This window comes from Nesoenas mayeri (genome assembly GCF_963082525.1).
Source record: "Nesoenas mayeri genome assembly, chromosome: 10".
Lineage (NCBI taxonomy): Eukaryota > Metazoa > Chordata > Aves > Columbiformes > Columbidae > Nesoenas > Nesoenas mayeri.
This window is the reverse complement of record NC_137560.1, coordinates 21,873,123-21,886,067: the sequence shown is the minus strand read 5'-3', so window position 1 is coordinate 21,886,067 and position 12,945 is coordinate 21,873,123. Positions and strand designations below refer to the sequence as shown.

Here is a 12,945-nt window from a genome sequence, read left to right as displayed (position 1 = left end):
CTCTCGCTCCCCCTGCTCTGTAAAGAAAGCAGAGGACAATTACACTTGTTTTAAGTTAAATACCTCAGCTGGCTGTCCAGAGTTACCTGGCATACACCTCAGTCATCGCAGAGAAGCAAAACTGTGACAGCTTTGTCAGCGCACAGAGTCCATAACTTTGTCAAGGATTCATGAAGCTGCATTCCCCAAATCATCACTGCCTGGAGTTAACATGAAACCAAGAAAACCCCACTCCTGCTTCTTTGCATCGTAAGCTCAAGTTTGCGTGGGTGTGGATGCCTTATTTTACGGATCTGACTGCAGAGACCCCAGTAGAAGTTCATTTTGCTGGCACAATGTTATAGCCGGTGGCACCAGACCCTGGTCATGGCCACCCCAAGGTACACACGTGTTCTCAGATCTGCTGTGAGTCTTTACTGCGTTTCACTCCTGGGTGACTTTGACTTCAACCTTGTGTTATTCCTCTAGTTCCATAATTACTCTGTCACGTATCATCTGTGATCTGAGATGTCAGGGAGCGCTTCAGAACTGATTCCATAGCAGCAGAAACAGAGAACACGGGGTGACAGCCCACCTGCAAGTGTTAGCCGTGAATACAAAGGGACATAAAACAGACCAACAAATGCTAATTGTGTATTTTCTGACTTAAGTGCTGGTCACTTGATTAGAAACAGCTATTAAAGATCAGAGCAGAACCCTGTATCAACGTGCTTGTAGTGCTATTGAAATGAAAGATGTTCCCCTATCTTCCGCCAGCGTTTTTCAGCTGGGGATGCTGAATGCTTTTGTGTTTTGTTCCCAGGAGACAAGTGAGCAATGGGTTTCCTTAGCCAACGCATGCACACTTTGCTGTTGTTTATTTACAGGTTCCCCAGAGAACGTGCTTATGAAAAAAGAGTGCAGCCTAGGCAACTACTGCAAATTGCACCCAACATCACCGATGCACCGCAGCCTGAAATCAGAGCTGTGCCTGCAAGAAAAGGGCAATAAAACAACGAAACTCAGCCCTTCCAAGGGCTGGAAATAGCTTTTTTTTTTTTCCTGAGACCTTTCTAGAAATTAACTTAGGAACGAGATAAGGACAAAATGCAATGAAGATGTGGTGTTGCATGTGGATGGACGGCTGACAGCATTTCAGACTAGCACACCCACTCCCTGATCCCGGGAGCAGTGTAAACGTTTTCTCTTTAAGAGAAACGTTTTAAATATAGGACGGATCTTTCTCCAGTGTCAGTTGACATTTCTCAACTATTTAACTTCTGTGCTGCTTCCCATCGACTCAGGATTTGGGCCTCTATTTTCCAGCCAGCCCTTTAACTTCTTCCTTTCCTCTCCCACAGGTTTTTGCAGCGAAAGTGCTCAACTTTGTCCTCCCAAACCTGTCGCTGGGATCGATAGACCCAAGTGCAATTTCCCGGAACAAGAAGGAGGTGAGAACTTTAACGCCATTTCAAGTAATTATATAGTTGGTATCTCATCCCAATCCTGCCACTTCTCTTTAAAAAAAGACATGTTGCTAAATCATGAGGGCAAGATCTATGTTGGTATAAAAAGGTGAAACATCCTTTAAGTCAGTGGAACTGACTGCACGTAGCAGAAGACTATGGGAAATCATCTGCTTATTCCTTCGGTGCATCTCGCACCCACAGCTGCTCTGGGTACAAGACAGAACAGAGACCTGTGCTACGGTTGTGGTGGAAAACACGTGCGAACCATGTTTGTCTCTGCTGTGCCACCACCACTCATTACAGCGCCAAAAACCCAACTCGTACAGGTTGCAAACGCACCGCTAAAGTCAACTTTCCCAACCTCCAACAGTTTCATCCTCTGCTGGAAGACTCTAGTTCTGCGCTAAATATTTTTACAGGAGAAAAGTGCTAATGTGGGGACATCCCGAATAATAACGGCTTTAAAATAGTGTCAGTGAGCTCCCTTAATTTGGCCTGAGCATTTCGATGTTTGTGGGAGTGACGTCAGGAATCACCACAGCAACCACTGGACGTAGTTTACAATAAATGCTATTGTGTTGTCTTTATACCAAAATATTTGCTGCTGCTCCCACTGCTCTGTGATGCTCCAGGTCTCAAGAGCTTCCTTTGAGCATTGTTGTTTTTTCTCTGCCCTTTCCCTTCCCATGGAACAAGGGGAAGCCTGATGCAGTGGATAAAAATGTAGGTCTGCTTCATTAGAACCTGCTTATAATGAAGCAGTCTTTAAAACCAGACACCGAGCCCCTCTTTGCTGTGCTGCCTGGACACCTGCACGTGGGCCCACAGCTGCCGTACAGCTGTGCAGTGACATGTAAACCGCTTTCCGGCTCATCTTCAGACCCCAGGATTTGAGGCTCCAGGCACTTGCTGAAGACAGTGCAATATACAGATGCAACACGGGCTTCATCTTCCTCACAACGAGTGATACTCTAACAACAACAACAAAAACGATATAACTGAGGTTAACATTTAATCCCAACAACTGAGGAAAATCAGAATACCTGCCACCAATATAACCCTGAAAACAGATTTCCCTTAGAAGGTTACATGCTAGTAAAAATTTGGACTACTTTGAAAACTCCATTTTAAGGTCTCAATAAATTCTTTAAAAACCACAGCATCTCGGTCCTCTGGCTGCCCGTACCGCACACCCCACCCTCCTTTTGGACCCAAGACGCGCAGCTTCAAAGCACACAATGTGCTGGAAACATCCATTATTTATATGTTCAACATATTCTCCTGCCAGACCAACTTTCTGTTCTCTAGAAATATTTTTGGGACTTTCTCCAAGAATTTCCTGAGGAGCTTGTGTTCCCAGCAGGCTGTCCTCAGGGCGCGGGGACTGAAGCACGGGGAGGTACGGAGATGTTTATTTGATCTGCTTGCTGTATCAAATGCGAGAGACACAAAAGAGAGCAAGAAGCAACCTTAAGAACTCAGTCCTGTTATTCCAAGGAGGAATAACATCACAGGGTTGGGTGCTCCTTTATTCCGTTCATCTTTTTTATCTGCCGTTGAATTCAGTGGAGTAGTCTCACTGACTTTAGTCTCGTCCCTGCAGAGTCCACATAGGACGAGGCTCCAATTACCTTGTAATGAATTTATTGCTCTGCAAAATGCAAAGGGAAGGTGCAGACCTTTAAGCAGGGGAACACAATGCAGCAGGAGCCCTGATGGTCGCTTCTTAGAATTACATCAAGAGAAAAAAGATGGATGGACTCTGCAGAGCCTTTGCTAGACCGTGATGGGAGCAGCCGCAGCCTCTCCCAGGGCTCAGGGAGCCATCCGGAGCTCTGCCCGCTGCTCCACACAGGTTTACAGCTTGGATTTTGCAGTATATAAATCCCTTTCCCTGGATTTCCCTCTTCTCCCCAGCAAACTGCTACTTTGCACTCACCTCATGCACTGGACATTAACTCAAAGGTTCTTGTTCATTGATGGGGAACAGGATCCTCCCACTGATTGAACTGGATTAAGATTGGGTTCTCCTTTTTCCCCCCTCCCATCATCTACACAAAAATGTTTGTTGGCTGCTGAGTAGCTAAAAAATCCCTGTTCTTTCAGAATGAACAAGAGAGAGAAAGAAGGAAAGAAAGAGGGAAGGGAAGGGAAGGGAAGGGAAGGGAAGGGAAGGGAAGGGAAGGGAAGGGAAGGGAAGGGAAGGGAAGGGAAGGGAAGGGAAGGGAAGGGAAGGGAAGGGAAGGGAAAGGAAGGGAAGGGAAGGGAAGGGAAGGGAAGGGAAGGGAAGGGAAGGGAAGGGAAGGGAAGGGAAGGGAAGGGAAGGGAAGGGAAGGGAAGGGAAGGGAAGGGAAGGGAAGGGAAGGGAAGGGAAGGGAAGGGAAGGGAAGAAGATGAACCTTTAGGTCATTCTCTTAGCATTTATGGCACTGGGGAGTGGGCCAGCTCACATGAATTCATCAACATTGTTTTATACCTTGGGAAGGGAACTTCTGTCAATCCATCCACCCATCCCTGCTGATTCCCCTCTCCAAAGTCCCCCATTTGTTACCTTCAATTAAAAAATAATAATTATTATTATTATTATAAAAGCAACACACAAAACCAAAGCAACCAACCAACCAACACCCTAGAAAATAAAAAGAAACCCATCTGAAAGCTGTGTTGCTTTAGCGCGGCAACATAGATCCAGGCAGGTCACTCCCAGATTAGGCTGAAGCCAGTTGCTAAGTAGCCAATGCAACAGGGTGGTTTTGCTCAAAAAGCTGATGAAAAGTCAACATGCTTGGCTGAAAATATCAGGGTACATCCAGCTGTCAAAGGGAAAGCAGTGGCCTCTTACAGAGTTTTTTAAACCCTCTGTGTGGATGGACACTTTGAAAGGGAGATACTATACGTAAGATCCTAATATTGTATTATGAGCTGTGATGAGACATCTCTTTGTCTCCCTGCCAAAATCTACCCGCCACTTCAGAGTAGCCGTGATGCTGCGCAGAGGCCAAAACACAACGATGCCCTTAATCAAAGATCAGAAACATCTGCGGCATCCAAGGGTCCCTAATGAATGAGTGAGAATTCCTTTAGTCCAACTCCAGCACAAATTAGAGTATCCCTGACCCCTTTGACCATCCTCAGTGCGGAGGGCTGGGACTGAAGGGTGACAGTCACTAATAGTCCCAAATTCCTCAGTTCCCACCCACTCCTTCCCCTTGCTGCATTTGGGGGTGGGAACTACAGGTTCAAGCGGTGGGAGGTGGTAGGGACTGGAAGCAAGAAGGTGACAAGGAGGGCAACTGTCTTTATACCCTGTGGCAAATTAATGCCTCAGATGGGAAAGCCCCTTCGTGTAGTGTCCTCATAGAACAGAATCAGAGATCGTTTTGGTTGGAAAAGACCCTCAAGATCATGAAGTCCAACCGTTAACCCAACACTGTCACTAAAACACGTCCCTAAGAACCTCATCTGTCTGTTCAACCCCTCCAAGGATGGTGACTCCACCACTGCCCCGGGCAGCCTGTTCCAGTGCTTTACAACCCTTTCTGGGAGAAAAGCTTTCCCAATATCCAACCTAAACCTTCTCCTGCCACTCCAGTAATCTCATCTCATGGGGAGGTGAACGCAGCATTCAGCCCAAAGCCTTTCTGCCTTCTGGGTGAGGACCAGGCTGGCCACGCTCTCCTGATCCAGTGCACATTTGTGCCAACGCAAACACACAGCGACGTGTCCCTGGGCTGGTCTTGGGGGTCATCTCCTACTTGTGGTCCCCTGAGGGCAGGCACGTGCAGCAACAACACAAAGCAATGAAGAATTTGAACAGGCCTCACTGCCCGCGAGGAGAGAAGGAGGCTGTTTTCGGCTAACCTATAAATAACCATCATTTCTATAAACATCTGCCAGGGTTGGGAGAAACTGGAGGCTGTGCCAGAGACCAACCCATAATCAAAGCATTCTGGCAAATATTGAGATGGCGGTGGCTGTGTGGGCCGTCTCCATGTACAGTATACAAATATTTACTGTAGATTTGCCTGCTGCGGTATCTACTCGTTCCTAGCAACTTTCTGCACCCGCTCTCATCCATTTTTATCCTCTTGCAGTCTGGCTGAGCAAGTTGTTGACTTCTCTTTTTGCCTACCACCTAATACCGTCATTTGCTGCCTTGTGTGTGCACACTTGGCACCCAAAGAGGATCCTTCAACGTACGAAAGCTTTGTGGTCCAGTGTCTCAGCTGTCTAGGTGTAGATCATGGTCTTCATCCCCAGAGAGAGGAGGTGAAAGAGAAGAACATCCAAGCCCCGAGCAAGGAGGATAAGGACCTGAACAACATCAGCGTTCATGTAATGCAGTCTAAGAGCCCTCTGCAGAAGAGATGTCACCTTTGAGTGTCAGGAGGACATGGCAGAGCAGAAAAACACAGGCAGGTGTGCCCACAGGAACAGTCTGTGTCCAGCACCGGTTGTTCGCCTGCAGAAAGAGCTTTGGCTTGAGTATTTCCTAGTGTTGTAAGAGGGAAGCGCACAGCAGGGAGCAAGCCAGGTTGTGTGAGCAGTTCTGGGTAGCCATGGTAAAGATCTTGACCTTGATTCTGATGGCAGGATGTCCTGACAGAGCAGGAAATGACCGTGCAAGCCAAGGGAAGAGACTTTTCAACGCCAGGCTGACCTGCTTTGTCTTTTCTGCATGAAATATTGCTAACCTTAAATTACCTCTTTCTCCCTGCCAGATAGAGTCTTATACATCTGATCCCTTGGTCTACCATGGTGGCATGAAGGTCTCCTTCGTCATCCAGCTGATGAATGCCATTGCCAGAATTGAGCGAGCTCTGCCCAAGCTGACTTTGCCCATCCTGGTGCTACACGGCTCTTCCGACAAGCTCTGCGACATCAAAGGGTCCTATTTGCTGATGGACACAGTGCCGAGTCAGGACAAAACGCTCAAGGTCATCTTGCTTTCTTGGTTTTTTAGGGTATTATCCTGTCAGTGTTGGCCTGAGCAGGAATGACAGTGAAGGGCAGGGAGCCTGCTGAGCTCTGGAGAGCTGGAGACGAAGCAGGGCTGATGCATTGGTGAGACCAAGCAGGTCCCAGCCCCTTTCAGCAGGAGGTGACCCTCCCAAGGCACCATGTGGTGGCCTTTCACCAGCTCCAGCCAGGCAAGGGGTGGCGAGTGACCTCAAAACCTGACCCAGGGTGGCTGCATAGCTCTTGGACATGAAGCAACTTGGCACAGAAGTAGAGCGAGGCTCATGAGCACATAAAGTTGGTGACCCCAAAAGCTCTTCTGAACAAGCCCAACTATGTAACCACCAACCTTACGTAGTGCCCCGGGGTGTCAAGGTACAGGGGGGGCCTTTCCAAAGCACCGAACAGCAAAAACCACTTCACATCTGCTCATTTCACAAGAGCCACAGCTGATTAACCAATCATTAGCACATGAATGAGCCTGAAAGAGAGACAGGGAGACCAAGGGGAAGCTTTTGTCATTGGAAAAATAACAGGATAGTCTGGGCATAAAAAGAGTAAAATTGCACAAGGCATGATGGGAACATCCCCCCATTGTCCTTTGAACTCCAAGGGCATGATAAGTATTTCCTCCTCCTCCTTAGTGGGATAAGCAGCAAGAAATGCTTGGGGTTGGGACATGTATTGTCTTCCCCAAGGGTAGCAAGGTGCTAGGGTGATGGGTCAAGCTGCAAGGCCAATGCCTTCCAGAGGGTCAGCACCGCCAACGGCATCTATTCCATTTCATAACCTGACACATCCAGGAAGAAAAGCCTGACAAAGTGCGGGCAGGACATGTTAGACCTGGGGATGTCGACAAGAGGGCCTGAAGGCTGTTTTTTCAATGCATATTTTGGTTTTTTCTGTGCTATCTCTGCTCTCTCCCTGGTTGCAGGTGTACGAGGAAGCATGTCATGCCCTCCACAAAGAGCTGCCCGAGGTCTCTACCTCCGTCTTCACAGAAATACTGACATGGATCGGCCAGAAGGTCCCAGCAGCTGGGGAAACCAGCCATGCTTAAGAGCAATTGTTTTTGCAGCTCTTACTGGCTTTTTTTCTGGGAATAGATGCTTTTCTTAGTAGAAGTCTCTCCGAAAAAGCTCTAAGGTGGAGGGACTCTTGGGATATTTTATCACGCGCAGCGTAAGGGAGGGTGGGGGGAGCGGCACAGGGTGGGGCGTGATTTACCGATGAAATGGCCATTGCCCTGATCTGGAGAAGAATCGGCAGCTGCCGGAGCAGCCGTCCAAGCTTCCCAAGTCGGGTGACTTTATTTACTGAAATGCCCCTCGCCCACCAAACTGCCCCCATCACTTCCCCTTCTTTTGCTTTTGCTGGGTGACGGGTGTATTTATACTGCAATAATTTTTTGGTATGTCAAAGAAGTCGGTATCTTCCACTACACAGTTTTAATTCTAGGTGCATACAGTCCCTTCCCTGTCCCCACCATCCCTGTACTTTAAAAGCCCTGACCCTTGAGAGAAGAGCAGTAATGAAGGTGCTGGGTAATGAGAGGCTACAAAAGGAGCTGACAGCTCCCTGGAGGTGCAAGGCTGGTTTTCAAGGTCAGAGCCCTTTGGGTGCTGCCTTGATAAGCAAGTCAGGGCAGGGGGGAGCACAAAGAGCCTCCCCCACCGCCCTGCACGGCCTCGGGGCGTTCACACTGTGGAACAGCTCTTCAATTTTCATCATCAGAGCAGGATCCCAGAGGAGAGAGGAGGAATGTGGAATCTAAACCCACTTAGCACATTCAAAACCCGTGCTTTTCCTAATGCCAAACCTCCTCTCCTCTGCAAAACGAACTATTCTGTAAATATTCCTAGGGGCTGTTTTTTTTCCCCTTCCTTCGTTTTTTTTTTTTTCCTTTTGGAATTAATCACTTGTGCTACTGAGACTGAAAAAGCAAAGTTATAAGAGAATATAGTAATATAATATATGATGTATATAGAGGTGGCTGGGAGCTGGGGAAGAAATGGGAGGAGAGCCTAAAGAAGGGGTTAACCGTTCCTTCTCTTGGCAAGGAATAGTGTTGTCCTACCGGGATCCAGTCCTCTCACCATAACTTTACAGTCATAATCTGTTGTTTTCCTTCATCACTTGGAAAATGTCCTGAAAATAATGCTCGGGAGAAGCACAGAGCATCTGGTGGGTGGGGATTAGCAGTGGGTGTCCTCATGGTCCACCGGTTCAGGAGGAGACCCGCAGCGTGAGCAGAGATCCCGTCCAAGCTCATCCCCATCTCCTTCTGGTTGGCACAAGCACCTCTGGGACGGATCCCAGAGCCAGGGGGTCGAGCTCACTCCTTGAAACAATGCAGGGACCTGCAGGACAGAACAGAGTGCGATCATCCATCCAACACCGACTTGGCCGTGCTGGGGGCATCCAGGGACACTGGTGTACAAGCCACCATGGAGGAGCTTGTGAACCGGCCAAATCCTTGAGCCGCCGGGGTCACTGGTAGCAGCAGAGCTGAGGAAAAGACATAAGAGCCAGTTACAGAGCAGAGGAGTTGTATCGATACAGCAAAAGCTGTGTAGTGATCCCAGTGTGGCTCAATTTGTCCAGGGTGATGGCCCTAATGATGAAGACACTAGTTGGCAGTTGCCAAAGGGAAGGGGTTTAACCTGCTCCTCTCCCTCCAGATGTGCAAGAAGAAAACGCCTGCACGTGTTGCACTATGAGAGTGGGGCATCTCCCCCAGTGACAAACCAGTCCCCCCATTGCCCTCCCCGGCAGCAGTGGGAACCAGCGTCCCCAGGGCTGGATCCTGCCTGTGACAGTCACAGGCGGGTCACCCACCTCTCCTCCCTGCCAAGCCAGTTCTGGCACGATTCAGGAAAGGGACCTTTGTGCAATAAGTCAGAATTGGGGCTCGGTCCCATCCGGCCCCAGCTGCGTGGATGGATGAGGGATGTGTGGATGCAGGTTACGTGTCCCAGTCAGGAAAGCTTTTACACAAGTTGATCCAGGCACTTTCATACTTTTCTTGCCTTTAAGAGAGGAACGAGCGGTAGTTCTCCCAGCAACACCAGCTTTTGATTCACTATTCGGGTGCAATCAGTTTTTTCCACAAGCTGGCCGTTGCTTTGGGCAGCAGGTGATGCGCAGGCTCTGTATCTTCCAGCTTGTTTCAACTTCTTTTCCCTGAGCAAGATCCCTCGTTGCCAGATGCTTCTTGGGGAAAGACACCAAGAAGAGAAACACTACAGCGGTGATAAACTTCACCTGCTCCTTCAGCTGGAAGGGGAATCAAGTAGGCGTCATCCAGCAGTGACAGACATTGCGGGGGTAGCGGCGAGATGATGATTTAAGGGTGAGATTTTTTTGAAAGCACTTTTCCCGAGGAAGTTGGGATGAGCAAATCAATGCGCACATTCTTTACATCCCTTCCCAAACTGACAAGCACTTTGCAGGGGGGAGGGAGGAAGGTCAGAGCCCGTCTGCTCCCTCCAACCTGGCTCGGGGCACACGAAGGTCCCTGGTCAGTGCCTTTGATATAATGTGTCCTTTCACCCAAGAAACATGTGCAGCTCGGCATAATAAAATAAACATAATAAACAAAAGGGAACTGATTCCACTGATCTGGGAAAGGCTCGTCCCTCTGTGTAGCTCAGCAATGGCATGTGGCTGGGGAAGCTGCGTTTGGACGTCACGTTCATAAATGAAAATGCAGAAAGAAAACAACAAAAAAAGAGCCAAATAAGCCCCAAGCACAGCAGGGGTTACTGCCACCCTCAGCCAGCTTTCTGAAGAATTAACACAAGGAGACCTACCCAAAAAAGCCCGGCAGGCTCAGCAGCGCATCCCCTTTGCAGGGGAATGAGCCCAGAGGGAAGGAACCCCAAGCAAATCAAGCCAGGGTCGGGGAGAGGCTGATTTGCACCAGCTGCAGCTCATCCTGCACATTTCGGCTGCTGCTGCTCCCTTACCCTGCTTGTAAAGCTACTTTCTATTGACCCAGTTAGGTTTCACCATGCCCCGGAGGAATTCTGCCTTCGCTGACCGGATTAGTAACGAGCAGAGAGCTGCTGCCAAGGGAAATGTAATTAAACTCTTATTTTCAAATGGCAGGTACCATTTGCAGGGAGCACAGCCGGCCTTACGAGTGCTGCTGTGCGGAGCCGCGCCGGCCACCGGCACTCGCAACTGAGCAATAGCCACGTGTGACTACTGTACGTGTCACCACCCGCAGCACTGAGAGCCCCTTCCCCACCGCCTCACCCCGCGCATTTTCTATATAGCCCATTCTTTTTATACCACTCACCGTAGCACGCTTGCCAGCACAAACCCCATTGAGATCACACTCACTTTTCCAAGTAACTTCTGGGCTTCTCTCTCTTGTTCTGTTGTGTTGCAGTTCAATAAAATACGTTTATATATATATATGCATATATAAAAAACATATATACATACACATGTATTTTCAGTGGGAAAAAAACATATACGAGTTTAGGATTCTTAAAGGAATACAATGTATATTGCAACTAATAATAAAGTTATGTTTTCTGAACAGAGCGCGTTGAGGGCATCATTGCTGAGGGTGAGGAGGGAAGGGCAGAGATTGAATTGCAGGTACCTGCTCCCAGCCTGGGGGTCTGGGATTGTGGGTGTCCCACGGGGGCCTGAGCTTCCCCTTCTGCTTCAGGGGCAGCGTTTCAGACAGCCCTGAAATCCATGGCTTTACGGCACTATTTGTAGACCGAAGCAACACAATAAAAAATCAGCTTGGAGCACTGCAGGTGTAAGATGCCTTTACATCTTATTTGTAGTTCTCTGGGCTGGCTGGGTAATCCCATGGGAAACAACCTCTGCCAGAGTCAAAGCTTGCTGCTCTTCTTTAGTTTTTTAAATTTTCTTTAAAAAATAAAAGGAAAAATAAAATAGAAGTCCCTTGACCCAAGTGCTTCTGCACCCCAGGAGTCTGGAGCTGATCAGCACCAGGCAAGCTCAGCCTGCTCCAAGACCTGGTTCCCAGCTTTTACAAGCCCATTGAAATATTACATTGGTCCTGAACTGTACCTAATTCAAACGGGCAGGTGAGGAACATCATTAATAACAAGATTTGCTTTAACACCTGTGAGTCCCTGGCTCCTTTGTGCGATGTTCTCGTGGCTCATTAAGCTCCTGGTGGGTTTGAGGGCTGATGAAGGTGCACGCTGGGGTGTGGGGACAGGGATGGAGCCCCGGAGGGACAGGACGGTCCCATGTGAGCCCAGGAGCAGCACCGGCACAAAGGAGCGTTTTGGCAGCGCAGTGTTCCCGGCAGCACCACTCGGTGCCTGGCAAACCGGCACGGCCATGGGTGGCCTTTCTGGTTTTAGCATGTGCTTCTACAGCCTGATCCTGCGAGTCTGCAGGAACCCTGAGGCTTTTTGCCCATTTCTTTTCTCTGCGCTTGGTTTTGTCTTATCCAGAGCTGGGGGTTTCTCTCGGTGTTGGTACAAGGGGGTAAAGCAGGAGCCAGAGCTATGGTGTGGTGGGAAGAAAGCTTCTAAGGAGCTGCCTGCCCTGCCATCGGGGTGTGGGATGAGAGGTGTCACATTTGGTGACATTGCTGCAGGGACCGTGTCTCCCCAGACCCCTGGGACCACAGAGCGCATCGCCCAGGCTGGGCACAGGCACTGGAGAAGAGACAAATGCTGCAGCTTCAGTGAGCGGGGAGGAATTTTAACCCTGATGATCAGTTCTGCATAGAAACCAGAGACTCCCAGCTGCCGCTCCTGCTCACCACAGGCTCTCACAAGTTGGCTTCTTTGAGCGGTCGTTTGCTCTTCTCTCCTTGTACGAGCACAAGAAGTCCCTTTTTAGCACAGAAACAGAGCAACGCTCTCCCAGTCCAGGATGCTCCTTCTCCATCCGATGGGGAAGCTGCGGATGCGGAGCTACCGCTCCCCTTCCTGCTGCTCTCCCGACAGCCGGCTTGTTAAACCAAACAGCCCCGTCCATGAGCAAATACGGCAGAACCCACAACTCCCAACAGGAGCAAGACAAACAACCGGCCTCCCCGCAGCCACCGCTCCTCGGGAAGGAGGGACGACACGGGATTGATTTCCCTTCCCTCCGGAGGAAGCTCTTCAGTGTCTGGAAACATTCCAGGAATTCAGATGAAAAACATTCCTAAGAGATCAATGAAGAGTTTAGATGGATCGCATGATATGCACTGATGTCTAAACAGAGGGAACTTGGCAAAGAGCAAGCTGCTCCGTCTGGAGGGAGCACAGGGGAGGGCAAGATGTCCAGCATGGAAAACACTTGTAATAAACCACACAGAGAACAGCAGAGGCAAAGAAACGGCAGCTCAGGTGCCAAGGATGAGGGTGGTGAGAGCCTGGCCCAGGTTGGCCAGAGAGGTGGTGGATGAACCATCCCTGGAGACATCCCAGGCCAGGCTGGACGGGGCTCTGAGCAACCTGAGCTGGTGAAGATGTCCCTGCTCATGGCAGGGGGGGCACTGAGGAAGCTGGGAAGGGCCCTTCAACCCAAACTGTTCTGTGATTCT

General features: G+C 49.4%; 1 protein-coding gene across 1 annotated transcript in view; it reads left to right on the top strand.

Annotated features, from left to right (window-relative positions):
- The window catches only part of MGLL (monoglyceride lipase), a gene marked incomplete at its 3' end in the record, with an annotated part of 53,864 nt that extends 46,397 nt beyond the window's left edge, over positions 1–7,467 (top strand). Inside the window, exons 6-8 of the mRNA XM_080350189.1 lie at positions 1,341–1,430; positions 6,170–6,385; positions 7,342–7,467. Coding sequence (XP_080206315.1) covers positions 1,341–1,430; positions 6,170–6,385; positions 7,342–7,467 — 432 coding nt within the window. The remainder of the gene's footprint in view (positions 1–1,340; positions 1,431–6,169; positions 6,386–7,341) is intronic.
- Positions 7,468–12,945: the final 5,478 nt, after the last annotated feature.